This window comes from Cryptomeria japonica, chromosome 10 (assembly GCF_030272615.1).
Source record: "Cryptomeria japonica chromosome 10, Sugi_1.0, whole genome shotgun sequence".
Taxonomy (NCBI): Eukaryota; Viridiplantae; Streptophyta; class Pinopsida; order Cupressales; family Cupressaceae; genus Cryptomeria; species Cryptomeria japonica.
In genome coordinates this window covers 315,772,566-315,789,983 of record NC_081414.1, presented here as the reverse complement: position 1 = coordinate 315,789,983, position 17,418 = coordinate 315,772,566, and the positions used below count along the sequence as shown (strand labels likewise).

The following is a 17,418-nucleotide window of genomic DNA, read 5'->3' as shown; positions in this document are numbered from 1 at the left end:
TATCTTAATATCTTGGAATGTGAACAATTTAAGTGTGAGATCAAAACCAAGTTTTGTCTAATTTGTAAGACTTTTATGTCCACCACCTTTAGAGACAAATAAATACTAATTAAAAATTATATTATGAATGTTGATTGGTATGAATTTATTTACATTTTAATAATAATTTGAACATTAATTACATGCTCTACTATGAGCTTAAATTTGGTGAACTCGTATGTCTATTATAGAACCTAGCTCACTATAAACCCTCTCCCTAAATTAAAACAAACAATCTTTACATTATACCTAATAATTATAATTTAAATAGATTAAATCAAAATAAGTTTTGTACAGATTTATCGCATAAATCCTCATTCAAAATGATCTTTTGTGAAGTCTTTTTAGTCTTTATAAAACAATTGCTGTTTGTCTTGGTTTTAATTAAATTATAATATTTTATTAGTTTGTAGTATTGCTTTCATGGATTCTTTGTTTTAATAGTTTGTAGTGTTATATCACTTAAGCTAAAACACACAGTACCCTGTGATTAATAAAAAAAAAATTAAAACAGATGTTCTTCAATATTCCAATTCATCCTCTATCATTTAGACTTTCTTTAAACAAGTCATAAAAAAGACAAACAAACTGTGAACTCTATCATTGAGACTTTCTTTAAACAAAGTCATCAAAGAGACAAACAAACTGTGAACACAAGCCAATACAATCTAAAGCAACATGGAGAGTTTCAGTTGCCTATCTTCATCTTCATCTGCATCTGCCTTAAAAAATCCTGCATATTCTTGTAAGAAGCTCCCCCGACTTTAACTGAAGCAACAGCCCTCTCTTTAAGAATTTTCAGTCTAAATCTCATCTCTCTACCCTGCTCCTCCCCCAAATTCATCAACTTCCTCACCAACGCTTCCACCTCTTCTCTTAAAACGTTCTCCCTCATCTCATAACCCACCTTCCAAACATCATCTACAAATCTCCTGTTTGTCGGTTGCTCTGCAAAGAAAGGACTGCTTATCATGGGCACCCCGTAGCTTATGCTTTCAATGGTGGAGTTCCACCCACTGTGAGTAAGAAATCCTCCCACAGAGGGATGAGACAGAACCTTAATTTGCGGTGCCCAGGCAACGAAAAAGCCTCTCTCCTTCGTTCTCTCCAAAAACTCACCGGGCAGAACGGCAGAGCTGCCTCGGACAAGATCAGGGCGGATAACCCACAAGAACGTCTGATTGCTTGCCTCCAATCCCCACGCAAATTCCACAAGTTCCTCGTCTGACAACACAGCGATGCTTCCGAAGCACACATATATCACCGATGATTCTTGTTGCTTGTCCAGCCACTCCAGACACGACGTTTCTTCATTCCATATGCTACTTTTTGTGTCGGCAATCAAATCCCCGTAGCATGCGGAGCTGAGCAAAAGTGGACCAATGGAGAGCACTTTATTACCGAATTTAGCATTCAGATCTCTCAACACGGGTCCTTCTAACTCTTGAAAAGTGTTGAGCAAAACCAAGGAAGCCTGGTGAGTGTTTTGCGCCTCCCTCAGCAGGTACTGAAACATATAATCCTCAGCATCGGTTACTGTGAGAAAGCTGGGCAGATCTTTCACACGCAGAGCTTCCATTTCAGGAATACAACTGATGACATCGTTCTTGCAGCTACCACTATCATCTGTAAGCCAATCAACAAGGCTGATTAAATGGGTAGAGGAAAAGAAGCATAAACAAGTTCTTATACATAAATCACTAGAAGAGAAACAGGAAGTTTTCACTACCTTTTAGCGGGATATAGCCTTGTTCAATGAGAAGGGGCATATAATAATAGGCAGAGAAACCGCAGGCACTAGTTGTCCAAAAGGCAACTCTGGGTACGCCAAATTTGTCGGCGATCTGCTGAGTAAAAGAGAATACTCCGTCTGCAACGATAATTGTGAGCGGAGGCACACGGAGTGATTGCATAATCTTTTCAACAATATTCTCGACATGAAACGGGCCGTGCTTCTGCAGGGACTCACAAAGTTCGGGCAATTTCAAAGTGCGGCCATGTTCGGGCGGAAGACCATCTGGGAAGCTCTGGAAGCTCATGTACTCACTAGACTTATTATTCAAGCGCTTCTCTATAAAATCTGTGTTAACAAACGTTACCACAAAATGGTTAGCAATGAGAATCTTGGCTAATTGCATTAGAGGATTTATGTGGCCTTGTGCAGGAAAAGGAAGTAAGAGCGCATGGCCTCTGACACCATCCATTTCCAAATGAAGATAGATTTGTTAGGGATGAAGAGATGCATTTAAAAAGCATTCACGCTAAAAACTCAGCTGAACTTTCCACATTGACGGCGGAACGCCACCTATGGGCCATTTTCGATGGCAATTGCTTAACAATCAAGACGAAAATGACAGTTGAGGCTGGCATCAATCTAAGTGAAAAATGTTCCTCTAGTTTTGGTTGATTAAATGTAAAATCAAATAAAAGAGCCGATAATGCATCCACCATTCCTATCACAATTTCCTTGCATCGCTGTCTCGTGACTGTATTTCGTCTTCTTGTCAATAACTGTTTTTGTTTTTTCCGACTCACCTTGTGGCATCTATAATTTTTTAATGAAATTTTACGATATTCATTGAATGGAGGATGCTTTTGGACTAACATTGCAAAAGATTGCATGTGCAATGGGTTGAAGAGGTGTGGAAAGTCAATTACGGAAAATTATGGTCTTTTGTATATTTGGGATCAGTTGGTAGGAAATTTAGAAAATGATATTTTTTGCACAACAAAGGTCTCAATAGAGAAGTGGTGGCTTCAAATCAATTGTGTTCACTTGTAAGGATCTAAACATGAGAGAGAGAGAGAAATAGAGATAAATATATAATGTAGGATAGATAGAGGGTGAGATAAATTGAATAAGAGATGTAGGGATAATGAGATATAGATTTAAAAAAGGTGTTAAGGAGAGGGGGCGAGAGTAAGAGAGAGAGGAGGTGATAGAAACAAGTAATATAGACACAACAAGATAGGGATGGAGATGGGAGAAAGACACAACTATAGAGATAGGGTGTGCGAAGCATGGAGTGTGTGGGTGAGAGAGTGAGATAGGTGGTGAAGAGAGGTAGACAGTGGATAGAGAATAATTAGAGAGATGTAGAAAGAGGGAGTGATAAGGAGATAAAGAGAGATGGAAGGGTGCAAGGAGAGGGAGAGGGAGATATGGATTGATATAAAGAGGGAGACTATGAGAAGGGGGAGATGGTTAGATAGAAATATAAACATATAGGAAGTGATTTATAGAGAGAGGTGGGGAGGGATATATAGAGAGACTAGGAAAGATGGAGTGAAAAAGGTAGAGTTAGGATAATGAGATATAGCTAGAGAGTTAAAAGTTAAAAGTAAAACTAAATTTTAAAGAGTTAAGTAAAATGAAAACAATGAAAAAATAAAATGTCAATTCATAATTTATTTATATAAATAGTTATAACCATTAATATTATTATGTAAAAAATAATTATATTTATTGAAAATTTACCGATGTTTATCTTTAGATATTTTTAAAAATTGAATAATAATATTATTAAAATTTCTATAGATAAGAAATAAAAAATAAAGAGATTAGAATAAATCATATCTAAAAATTTAAAAATAATAACAATACTAACATGAACTATTAAAATGTAAAATTATTTCTTTAATCAATTTCGAAACTATCTTCCTTTCATTGAATCTAAATAAAATAAAATAAAGCACATATGAAAATAACGTAAGAGGATTAAAAAAAAGATATGACACATTCGATAAAAGATTACACTAATAGAGACACGAAAAAAAGGACAATGGAAATAACACATTTTGCAAGACCAAGATTGGTGAGTGGAAATTAAAAAATATTACTTTAAATATTTAAGAATATTAATTTTTTTCACTATACAAATCAAAACATGAAAAAATATGAAGCAAAATATTATTATTTTAATATTAATTATAGAAAAAAAAAATCTAATTTAAAAAAAAAATGAATTACAAGTTTGAGATACACGTGTTGACGGAGAAGGCCAAAAAGAACATTTGGGGATAATGGAGGTGTATGAGAAAATTAAATTAAAAAAATAAGAGAAACAAGTTAATGTTCATGAGAAGAGAAGTACCTACCTATATTAAAATAGTGAATAACAAAAGTGAGGAGGACAACGTGGAATTAACTACCCGATGCCTTTAAAATCGTGGTAGCATTGTGAGAGAGTGAACGGTAAACACAAAATTCGCTGGAAAAGATTGGACGGTTGTATACTGCACAATTGTCTTCCATGCCTATCCGTGAGCCATGAACCGTTGATTTGACAACCTAGTTGATGCATTTCATATAATCATAATTAATATTATTATGTAAAAAATAATTATATTTATTAAAAATTTACTGAAGTTTATCTATAGATATTTTTAAAAATTGAATAATAATATTATTAAAATTTCTATATAACCTTAAACTCACTTAGTAGTGTAATAATTATTTTAATAATATAAACCTTAAAATTGAGTAAAAGTTAATAGATAAGCAATAAAAAAGAAAGAGTTTACAATAAATCACATCTAAAACTTTAAAAATAATAACAATACTAACAAGAACTATTAACATGTTAAATTATTTCTTTAATCAATTTCGAAGCTATCTTGCTTCTGTTGAATCTAAATAATTTATAAAATAAAGCACATATGAAAATAATGTAAGGGAATTAAATAACACTTCCCGCAAGACCCACGAGTGGGAAGACAATGAGTTTCTAATTAAAAATATTACTTTAAATATTTAAGAATATTATAATTTTTTTCACTATAAAAACAAAACATGAAAAAATATGAAACAAAATATTATAACTTTAATATTAACTATAGAAAAAGAAAACATTCTAATTAAAAAAAATGATTTACAAATTTGAGATACAGGTGTTGATGGAGAAGGCCAAAAAGAACATTTGGGGATAATGGAGGTGTATGAGAAAATTAAATGAAAAAAATAAGAGAAACAAGTTAATGCACATGAAAAGCATAGTACCTACCTATATTAAAACAACGAATAACAAAAGCAAGGAGGATAGTGAGGAATTAACTACCCAATGCCTTTAAAATCGTGGAAGCATTGTTAAAGACCTATAATCTCCGAAAAGGATGCAAGCAAAAAGAAGAGTGTTAACGGTATGTTAGATACTTGATCAGTCCCAAAGGCACTGAGAGGGGGGGTGAATCAATGTCTAACCGGTAAACAAAAGATTTAAACTTGTTTGTAACTTTATAACCTAAATTAATGTACCGGTAAACAAGCAATAAAACAGTAAAGAGAAATAAGAGAGACAACATCAATGCACACCATAACACAAGATATTTTGGCGAGGAAACCCAGTAGAGGAAAAACCTCGGTGGGATTTGTGACCCACAATATTTACTCACTGGCCAATATGAATAAATATTACTAATACAATAGGGGCTTGCACATGCAGGAAGGCAAACAACCTAGAGCTCACTGCTCAACAACAAAACTGGAGTCCCACTGACTACAAAATTGGATGATTAAATCCAATGACAATGTACTGCTCAAAATAGCATCTGCAATGCTGGATTCAGTACTAGTTTAAGCTCTGTAAAATACCTCTGCCATAAACCTTGCTTCGCTCTGTTCTTCTTTTATTCACTCATAAAATACTTACATCAAAATGCATATACAGATATTCGCTCTCATATTCATTACCTAATTACATACTCATCTCCTACAAAATGACCTACAAGATCTCATACATATCCAAGTCTTTACAATACATCATGTCAGCTACAAATAATTAATTACATTACAATATAATTCGCATAAACAAAACTTTATCATATGTCGGCCTAGGTGCCGGTATGATTCATTGTCGGTGTAAACTGGATGCCGGTGTGAATGAACTTTGTGTAGTTGTCGGTGCCAGTATGCAAAGTTTGTTGCCGATATAATCAATAGAATCTTGTAGAACCCTATTACCAGTTGGTTTCCATCAATTACAACATCAACCATTCTCATCTGAGTGTGTAATGCCAACACGGTAAACGCGAAATCGGAAAAGATGCGAGCAGAAAAAGATGAATGGTAAACACAAAATTCACTAGAAAAGATTGGATGGTTGTAGACTATACAATCGTCATGCATGCCTATCCATGAGCCATGAACCATTGATTTGTCAAGCTAGCTGATGCATTTCACATAATGAAACGCCCTCAGCATAATAATGCATAGCAGCGAGAGCGACAAGCATTCAAGCGCTAGGGTTTCTGGCATAAATCTTGTTGCAGAACTGGAGGATGATGATGCAGATGATTAGGGGCTTGTGGCTTCCTAGGTTTCTTGCTTGGGTGGCTTTGTATTTGACCCTAGTAGTACGAAAAACTTCATGTGCTCTTCTTTTTGCATTTGGTTGGGGCTTTGTCTGTTGCCTCTAGTTGTGTGATGGATTTTTGTTGTTGGTAAGGTTGGAGTCTTGTTCTAGGGCTTTTCTATGCCTCTCGTCTTTGTTTTTGTTAGATTTGTTTCTAGGTCCCTTTGCTAGTCCTCAGTGGTTTTGGATCCCCTGCTATGTTCTTTGGTTGTTTCTTCTACTTAGTGTCGTTTAGGGGATCATGTCTATGGCTTTGCCTTTGCTCTGCTTGGGGTTTTTGTTGTGGTATCTTTGAGGCTTTCTACCTATTTGTCTTTTGTGGGATTTTCCCTATTGTTGGATGTGGGAGCTTTTGCTTTGGTCAATTGTTTTTAAATTGTTGTGTTGTTGGAAGTGGTTGAGTTCATGTTTTTTAAGAAGTTTTTCTTTGATGTTCTTGTCCCCTTCCCCTTCCTCTCACTTGGTTGGGAGTCTTATGCCTTAGTGATGGTCCTACTTAGTGTTGGAGCCGATTTTTCTTATGTCCCATGTTCCTATACTCATGTATGAGTTTTTTGGTGATCCTTGGGGTTTGTGATGTACTTGAGGCCTCCTCTCCCCTTTTTGGGGCTAACCTCTTGTCATTTTTGGCGAGGGTTTTCTCCTCTTTTTTCTTCTCTGGCCCCTATTGTGTCAGTGTGCTACTGCTAATTTTCAAGGGCACACTTAGGTTTTTTGTTTTCCCAGTTTTTGGTTAAGGGTTGTTTCTTGTTTTGAGGTTGTGGTTGGCCTGGTTGGAGCCCATTTTTCTTTGGTTTTGTTTATTGTCAAGTGAGCTTGCTCTGCTAGTCTTTTGGGTCATCTTTGTATGGCTCCTATGGAGGTGGAATCTTCTCCTTTTGAGGTGGAGTTCTTTCTTGTGGCTAAGGATTGGCTTTGGCTCTCTCTTTTCCTTTCATCCTCTTTTGTGTTTCCTATTGAGGTGGTGGTGTCCCTTATGGAGGTGGTGACTTGTTGTAGAGAGAGGTTGGAAGTTGTTTTATGGGGGCTTTGGTTGTCTTTGGTTATCTTTGGCTTCTTGGATGTGGGGATGGTTCATGCTTGGCTCTTCTTCCTAGTGGTGCATTCTTTTGTTGATCCTATGGAGTTGGGTTCCTCTTGTATTGAGGTAGAGGGGAGCTTTGCAGAAGAGGTTTGGAGTTTCTATTTCGAGGCCTTTGATATTTTTTGCAAGTTGGTTTTGGGTGCCATGTTAAAATCCAATGAGAAGGTTTGAGGATCCTATCAAAACCCTTTGTTCCTCTTCTTAATCCTAGTGGATTGAGAGGTTCATTTATCTCTTGATGTTAAGGTTATGGGAGCCTGACTAAAACCTATTGATAAGGTTAAGGGTGTCTATAACAACCCTTTGGAGGTTATGGGAGCCTTGTTAAAACCCATTGTTAATGTAAAGGGTGCTTGGAATCATTGTTTACTCATGTCTGAGTAGTCTAGCCTATTGGCTTTGGCCTTATGTTTTTATAGTCAGTTCATTCATGCTTTCCTTGTGTTGTATGGTTGTGGGATGGCTGCTAGTTGCATGTATAATATTTTATTGCAGCGTTCTTTTTGTGGATTTCAGATCCCATAAAATCTGAGGATTTTGGGTCCCTTCAAAACTTGTTGTATGGGGTTTCGAGTCCCTTCAAAACCTAATTTTTCCCTTAATCAATAACTATTATTCATTGAATAGTAATTTTCTTTTGTTTGTATTAAAATATAGTAAATATTTATCATATTTTTATGGATTAAAATTACTATTTGATTGTTGAATTGAATCATATTTAAAATAATTCTTATATTGAACACTTTTTATTTTTATTTAAATGTTTCAATTGATAAATTGTATATTTGAGTTTACTTTCTTTTATATAAAAAAATAGTGAAACAAAATTGTTATATCAAATTTCACTAATAGGGGCACTAGATAATATTCAAATCTTGCTATTTCTTTTACATTTTCATTTTTCTTGGAAGATCTTAAATATTTATTATTCTTCTAAGAGGAGACCTCTTTTCTTTTTTAACTTAATTGTCATAATCAAATAGGGATAATGATATGGGTTTAGTGATAATCAATTGCATTAGTTCATTGTATGTGGACTCTACTTTTCCTCATGTCAAGTACTTGCAACCAACACTTATGATGTAGAAAAATCAACCTTTTAGATGCCAAAGGCAATTGGAGTTTTTATAGGCTTGAGGCTTCTCAACCAATAGGAATTTATTGGGATGATAGTGGAAAAGTATGAGTGAATGTGTAATTTACACCTCATGGTTTATGAGATAAGTTGCCAAATCATCATCAAATTCTCATGTCATCCTATGTAATTGAGTAAATTATGTATTTTCCCCATGGATCTAGTACCTTAAATACTAGCTGGTACCATTTTGAAGATTAGAATTGTGGTAATTGCCCTCACATTTGTATCTACAATAAAAATGAATTTATCATGTGTAATGTGATAGTTCAAAAAATAGAACTAAAAATGGGGTGTGTGTACCGAGATGGTGTGCAAAAAAGTGGACACACTCCAATTTTTTTTTGAAAAAACAGCAATCGCATTCGCGGTTTTAAAATTTCAAACTACCCTGTACATGGTTAGGTTCATTGTGGCCGAGCTTAAAGGGCCAAAACTGCATATGAGGTCCTTTAGGAAATAAGAGTCCTTTAGGAACTAGGACCCCATACGTGGTCTTAGTTCCTAAAAGGCTGCATATGCGGTCCCTGCTAATAAATGGTTTTTTTTAACTGTTGACTGTAACTTTTCTACCTCACGGTTGAGAGAAAGTTTGAGCACGTTTTCCCCTCGAAACCAAACACGGGCTCTATTTCTTCACACCCAATCACCATGAAAAGAGGTTAGTTATGCATTTTATTTTTTCTTTCACATTTGATAAATTTTATTTACATTTTCAATTTAAATTTGTTGAGTTTGATTAGTTTTTTTAAATTTTTTGTTACCAATATCAAATTCTGAAAATCCAGAACCACAACAAGATGCACCTCAAAACTCGCAGCAAAATCCACAACAAAACCCATAGAAAAACCCTCAAGATACACCTCCAGCTCCTCTTTTAGACCTTACAACAGCTACACGAGAGGAATTGCTTAATCAGTTAGGGAAAAACACTGCTAAAATAACTAGACTAATTAATAGATTGAAAACATCTAAGCTTGAGCATCATTTATCCCTTGCCACTAGCCTAGAAACATTGGCTAGTGGTGCCACTACAGTTTTGAGTCAGATTACAAAATGGGGAAACTGTAGGGATAGGTGTCACACTTATTATGCCGATGGGTTATCATATGATTCAGTGAAAAATAAAAAAACATAAGTAAAGCACAAATATGTTCTCTTTTTGTTGATCCTCAAATTGGTGAGTCCTTACCTCTTAATGCAAAGAGGTTTCCCATACATTGGTGTACCAATTTGTAGATGAAGAATCTTTTTTGGAATAGGTGGTGGATGGTCTTTGATGAACCACAGGTTATAATAATTTTGCTCGGTTTCATTATTTTTTTTGAGAAAAGTATATTGTGATTTTTTCCTCAATGAGCAGCCTAATTATTTTGATATCAAAGAGTTTCATGGTAGAGGTGGCAACTCTACCCAAAATAGACCTAGAGCCCATAGGGTATTAGACCCGCAGAGTTGTCGCCCCCTAGCACCCAAACTCAAGGTGCATGTGACGGTCCCAATAGCCTTGAAAGAGTCAATGGAGCTACAAACTCTTCAGGCGGCCACAACATTGATTGATGTGATCATCCAACATGGGACACAATTAGTACACCCTCTTGGCCCGAACAATGACCCATTAGATCAGGCAGTTGGTGTTGGTCAACCCATTGAGCATGTGTGTCCCACTTGCTCAGGCATATGCACAGGGATGGATGTCGAGGCCAATGAAAATGGTTCCATGTCCCATCTATGTACGATTTGTGGGAGCAGATGTCAGACATGTACGACTGAGGATATAGCGTTGACAGATGAATTGGTGGACATGTTGTTTTCTAGTCAACCACAGACACGGGTGTGTTATTTTGAACTTAGAACATTTTATTTATTAGTCACTTAAAATTTGTACTTGTAAATGAATTTTCATTTATAGATTGATTTAAATAGATACCAACAATATGCATTTCAGGATGCAGCAACGAGTGTTAATACACCATCTGATATTCCTCCGCAGTTATTGTAGCTGCAACTTCGACGCCTAGGGTATAAATTTTGTAACATGTTAAAATAGAATAGTACTTTAAATTCAAAAACAATTATAAGATATACTAACTCTTTTTAATGCTTGACATTTTTTTGTTTTGTAGGTGTTGACAGGGGACCAAATGTCCCACATTGATGATGTCACGCTCCAAGAGATCGATTTTGGCCTACAAAGCTATGCGGTATCATATTTTGTACACCTTATTTTATGTATTATTTTGACGGAATGTGCAAGTCATTTAATTTTAGATTTGTTAAATTATGCTTAATATTATCTACTAATATCTATTGTGTTAATTTTGTTTGTTTTAGGGTACCCCCTCCATGTCTAGGCCTCGTCCTCAGCGAAAGAAATCCTCGATGACGCCTAAATGTGGGAAGAAGGTATTGAACACATTTTTAATTGTACAATTGTTTGAAAAGTTTGAAATTGTCTTAGTTGGAATTTGCAGATTGATTAGTGTTTTTTGTCTATTTTATATACAGCGCCCATTGGGCTTTGTAGATTTGTTGAATGCACCTAATACGCTCGAGGATCGAGAGAGGGTAGAGGTATGTATCTCTACTTTATTTTCTTTATTTTATGATTATATGCACGTGTACATGTGAAATTGTGATAAATTATAATCTTATCATTTTTCATACAGGAAATATCCATAACCGCTTCATCAATGGCGAGCCCTCCCCCGTGTATTGGAGAAGCATCTTAGGCTCCGGTACACTTTTGTTTTATATAATGCACTAATTGTATTTAACCTAAAATAATAATAATTATATTAATTGTATTTAATCTTTAATCATTTTTTGTATAGGTAATAGCCACAGTTCCTCCATCAATGGCGAGAACTCCTCATACTACTGGAGAAGCATCTAAGGCTTCGGTACACTTTTTTTCTTTATATTATATATTTTTATTGTTTTTGATCTATATATGTTAGTATATTCTATTAATTTTATTTAATCTACAATAGGCCCTTACGCGGTTCGGCCATAACTTGGAACTTTTCAATTTTGTGTTCAACAAAACTCCTAAGACTGACAAGGAGAAGATAAAGAAGACAATAGATCCTAGATTAGCAAATGAGGTAATATACATTTCAATTGTAAATAAATTATGGTTAAATGCATAGTTATGTTGATAATTGTGAACTATTTTCTGCAAAAGGATTCTAACTTGGCTTTTGAATTGTGGTTGTGCAGCCATCTACAAAGCCGCGTGCTACATCAAAGAGGCTCGATTTTGATGATCCGCCACAAGTATAGGATCATATAGTGTTATTGTAGTCATTGAATGCCCAATACATGTAGATATATTCTACATTTTTATTGTATATCAATTTGGACATGGCATACATGCCACATTTTTGTAGAACTTGTATTGAATTGGCATATATGCCTTTTTTGATATATATAAATGATATTCAATCCAATAAATATGTATTGTATTCATTATTGTGCATTTCGTTGATATTGATAGGCATATTTGATACATACAGAATTTGTTCATTATGTTGCTTACTGTGCATTTTGATATATATAAATGATTATTTATAAAGAATTTGTTCAGTGTATTTGGTGGCTACCATTTTATAAAGTTAAATGAATATTTGCCTGTGTAATCAACAATATGAATATAAACAACAAAAATAAATGATATAAAGCATTGCAAATGTGGAATATGATTTGATAAGCTTTGTAAAATATTGAATTAACCTTACAAAACTCCTTGTCTCAATCAAAATGAAATTCAATGGCAATGGTCAGATTTGATTCGTGGTAATGATCACTGGATGCTTTTGATTCCTTTCATAAAATTTTGGTTTTTGTCTTGCTTTCCATTTTTTTTTATCTAAATAAGGTGATTTGAGACCATTAATGATCATTTGAAGTCATTTGTGAAAGTTTGGGGTCATTTGGATAAAAGATGTAAAAATTTCTCAGTTGCTCAGTTGTTGTTGTAGTCACATAAATCTATCCACTTAATTAAATGAATATTTAGTATTTATTTGATTATTTAACCATCAATTCTTCATGCCTATTTTTCTTTCTTTGAAACGATGCGATAAAACCGCAAAGTCTCAAAGAGGGGCAAATGTAATCACATAAATTTGTCCACTTAATTAAATGAATAATTAGTATTTATTTGATTATTTAACCATCAATCAATAATTAATTAAATTAATATTTAATTAATTCATCTTAACACTCTTCTCCTATTAATTAAATAAATTATTCAATTTATTTGATTTAATTCACTTAACCAAATTCAGACCATTAATTAAATAAACAAATCATATTTGTTTAATTAAATATTATCTCACATTTAAATAATTTAAAATTTATTTAAATCGCCTTTATCCTCCACCCACTTGCATTTTTCTACAAATGCAAGTTGCACAACTATTTTAAATAAATAAATAATTTATTTAAAATCCTATTTATCCTCACCCACTTGAAACCTTTAATGGTTTCCCTTAAAGTCTTTGAACTTAATGGCTTCCTTCTAGAGTCTTCTCAAGCCTTTAATGGTTTCCCTTAAAGTCTTCAAACTTAATGGCTTCCTTCTAGAGTCTTCTTAAGCCTTTAATGGTTTCCCTTAAAGTCTTCAAACTTAATGGCTTCCTTCTAGAGTCTTCTCAAGCCTTTAATGGTTCCCCTCAAAGTCTTCAAGCATTTAAATGCTTTATCTTCCTTTTTCTCATGTAAATAAATTAAGATTTATTTAAATCCAAATTCACATTCACATTTAAATAAATTAATATTTATTTAAATATCTATCCAAATGCAAATTACACCATTTAATTGAAATAAATGATTTTATTTTAATTGAAAATCCCAAAATTCCTCCCACTTGCATTCTCCTACAAAATCCACTTGCATGCCTAAATCCCTTCTAGATTCTTCTAACTCCTTCTAATTAGCTTAATCCTATCCTAATTATTGTCACATTCCTAAGCAATTTGAAGTCACTTCTCAAAGACTTCAAAGTCTTTGAAAAGCATTTAATGCTTTGTGTGTTCAACAATTTAACCTCCAAAATCTTCAATAACCATTAAAGGCTTTATGTCTTCAAATGGTTAACCTCTAAATTCTTCCAAACCTTTAAAGGCTCTTACATAACCATTTATGGTTAACTCACCTTTTACCTTTGGTTAGAGACTTTCCTCTAACTTAACCATCATTTTGACTCATGGGTCTCTTCAAAGCATTTATTTCTTTGACTAAGGTAACCATTTAACCCTTGCACATTCATTTATCCCTTGGATAAAAGGAATATCCATTAACCTAACCCTAACCCAACTACCTAGGATAACCATCATGTCCTCTCAAGCATTTAATTCTCCTTATCTCTCCTCTCAAGCCTCCTCATGGTGACACTTGTCAACATGGGATTGGGTTGAAAGTCTCACATGGATTGAATATCTTTCAATCCTAACCCTTGTTAAGATTGCTCAATCTTAACCCTTCATTTCCTAATTTCTTCTATAAATAGAACCTTTCTCCTCAAGCAAAGAAGGACGCATTAGAGTATTGTTGTTATACTAGTATTAGCATAGAGCTTTTTCATAGCATCACTATCTACACTTGCATAGCATTTGCTTATCATATTCAACCATCTTGAATCTCCATATGGCATACATGGCTAGTGCTAAAAGTTGAGAGCTACACTCATGTGGAACTTGGAGAGGAGAGGAACAAGGGAGGAGCAACTATGAGGATCTTGATTAGCATTTGGAGGAGTATAGTTTATCTATTCTATGTTTGTATGATTTTTATTTCATGTTTAATATCTCTCTTGATATGTCTATTTAGGATAATCTTTTGTTGCTAACACTAACGTTTGTTTCTTGTGCTCTTGTGTGTGTTGCCATCAAACAAATTTTCTAATCCTTTTTGCAGAGCATCATTTGGTGAACCCGATGTGAATCAAAGAGCAATCATTTTGAAGACTACTAACTTTTAAATGTTTTAATTGACACACAGGTCATTCTCTTGCGCTTTTGTTCTTAGTTTAGCACCTTTGCAAATTGATACTTTAGCGCTATTGTCTATACTGTTGCTCTTTCGTGTTAAATAACACTTCTGTTTTCACACAAAGTAGAGTTACTGTAACAGAGTTGTAAGAAAATTCCTTGTAACCGAAAACCAAAATTTTTAGGCTTGTAGAAGCTCACCAAAACATGCGGATTTTTCTAACTAATTATCTTTTGTGCAGGTTTTAACTAACCCCTACAATAGGATTTTTTTTAGCAATTTTAGCTTAGGAAATAAATTTGTTCATATTACTAACTTTTTCTTTCAAGTTAGGATAAAATAAATTCATTTTCCTTTTGGGTTAAAATCAACTACACTTTCATTTGGAGTTTTAAAAAGAACCACATCTTTTGTTTAGAGCTCTAAAAAGAATCACACTTGTTCAAAGTTAAAAAGAATCACAAAAAACAAACACACAAAATTATTTTTTGCAAAGTTAGGAACAAATTCTTTTGGTGCTTAAAATCAACAAGGCAAATTTAATTTCTTGCATCAAACTAAAATTCACAATCAACACTTCATTTTGTGCAAGTTAAAAAGAATCCCCAATTTGTCAAAGTTGTTCTCAAATTGATTTACTTCAAGCAAAATGTGCTCTTAATTCAGTTGACCAGGATTTCCAATTCCTAGATTACAACACATTTTGCTATTGAAGGATAAAAAGAACACCATGATTGTTGGAGCAACATCTCCAATTAGATAGAACATCATTGCAATGACAAGTTAAAAAGAACAAGTGCATTTCGTGTTTGGCACACTTGTGCAAAAAATGTTTGTCAAGTTGTCCTACTTCTAACACACACTCTCCTCTCCCTTGGCTTTCATGGTCCTAGGTACAAGAGAAAAGTGTTAGTAACACTCAATTTTTATCCTTTTAAGAGAGGCCTTCCAAGAGATCGATCACTCTTGGGAACGACCTCATGCGGTAAATCCTTCGAGCCACTATAGAAATCAGGTGAGAGAGAAAGTTGTAGCCTTAGGTATAGTTCTTCCTATAGTGTAACTTGGCGAAAGGACAAATGGGCCCCATCACAAGTTACAAGGCTCTTAAGTGAGTCACTGCAGAATGAACTTATGTCCAACAACATAAAAAATTACTAAACACCTTTAAGTAGCAGCCCACCCACTCTATTGATTAAGGATATTTGTGATAAATTTAGTGCAAGATCATAGAAGGTTTTGCTCCCAAGACACTCACCATACATATTTCCTTGAGTAGAAACATAGCTTTTTGAAAGATTACTTGTAGCCCGATAAAAGTGGTGACTCCCCCATCATAGGGATCATCTATTTGTTATGCTCGTGCAAGACTTAGTATATCACATCCTTACCTGCCATGGCGGGATTCATAAGGAATGTAGTACCAAAGTCGAAGAAATATTAAGATGTGGGCTGAACTTATCGCAACTAGCCATTTGACCTTAGGGATAAAGAGTGTTTGAAGTATTTTTGTTTTGAGTCAAGACCAGTGCAAATTAAGCCAACTTCAGGCTTTGGAAAACACCTAAAATATATTTAAAGAAAAGGGTCATAAAAAGTCCAAGGATTGGGTTGATCTAGACCCATACTTATTTGTGCCCTTTTGAGGCAACATTCTTGTGTTTGTGTGCTTGCTTTGTTTTCTTGTCAAAGAAAAATCAAAAATCAATTCCAAAACAAGTATTCATCCAACACAAACATTTTCAAAAACAAAAGATCGAAAAACCAAGAGCAACAACAAAAGTGTCTAATTATATGACCATTCTTCACATCTTGAGAAAGCAGAATCTTCATCAACACATAAACTTGAAAAAAAGACCATTGAGCTCAAAGGCTCTTATCAAAAGGAGAAAATTATTCTATCTTAATAGACAAATCTTTGTCTCTCATAGACCCTTCCTACGTCGCATGCATCTATATATTCAAGGAAAATCAAACGAGTTTGATCAAGAGTCATTAAATTGCAGAGCTTTTACTCAATATCAAGCTTTGAGTTATCACAAAAACAAAGGAGGCAAGATCAACCCTGACTTCTTTCCAGACGTTTGTATCACATATAACATAGCTCGGGAAGAACCACCAACCCCCGAGAGGGAAGAAGAAGAGTTTGTTCCTTATGTAACATGAAGTTTCTATTGAAGTTAAACATTTCATCCATAATCCCATTTGCACACCATCAATCCATTTCAACTCTCAAAACATCAAGAGGTTTTTATCCTAAGTTCTCTTTAGATATTGCTTGAATCAAACATAATACATCACTTTTTAGAGTATCTCTACATCTAGGATAAACTCATCCTAAGAGACATTTCTATGCAGGTTAAAACTAGTCTATGAGTGCAATCCTCTCATTACTAGGTAGTTGAGTCTGTAATACATCTCAGATTTCTCTAAACCTTATGACATCAAACTTTGTCAATCAAACACAACAAGCAATTCAAGAAAGAACTTTGGTACCATCTACCTTTAGTGCTAGAGATTCACATGCGAAACACTTCACCAAACATCAATCTTTCATTTCATCACCAACTCATCATCATTTTCCTCAAACTTCAACAAAAACTTATAAACAAAATGGCTCATACCAGATCAAGATCTAGACAACAAGAAATTGAAGAGGAAGAGGAAGAAAATTTCAATGAGTTCCAAGAAGCCCTAGGAGGAAATATAAATGATGAAAATCCAGGCACTCCTACTCTGGCAGCAATAGAAAGGGCACAACACAACCCTCTCTTTAATAGACTTTTTGATGAAATACTCAGGAGCAACGTCGA

The 17,418-nt window shown here is 34.3% G+C and overlaps 1 protein-coding gene across 1 annotated transcript; it reads right to left on the bottom strand.

Annotated features, from left to right (window-relative positions):
• Positions 1–556: 556 nt before the first annotated feature.
• On the bottom strand, positions 557–2,279 carry LOC131041784 (7-deoxyloganetin glucosyltransferase). Its single transcript, XM_057974991.2, has 2 exons — positions 1,769–2,279; positions 557–1,665 (listed from the first exon to the last, which is right to left on the bottom strand). Exons 1-2 carry the CDS (start codon positions 2,241–2,243, stop codon positions 728–730), a joined length of 1,413 nt encoding a protein of 470 aa, XP_057830974.2. The 5' UTR covers positions 2,244–2,279; the 3' UTR covers positions 557–727.
• Between the last annotated feature and the right edge of the window lie 15,139 nt (positions 2,280–17,418).

Excerpts from the sequence above, each read along its gene's own strand:
- LOC131041784 (XM_057974991.2), bottom strand. The coding sequence starts at position 2,243 with ATGGATGGTGTCAGAGGCCATGCGCTCTTACTTCCTTTTCCTGCACAA. Across the intron at positions 1,666-1,768 it reads AGGCTATATCCCGCTAAAAG|ATGATAGTGGTAGCTGCAAG; the intron begins GTAGTGAAAACT and ends ATTGGCTTACAG.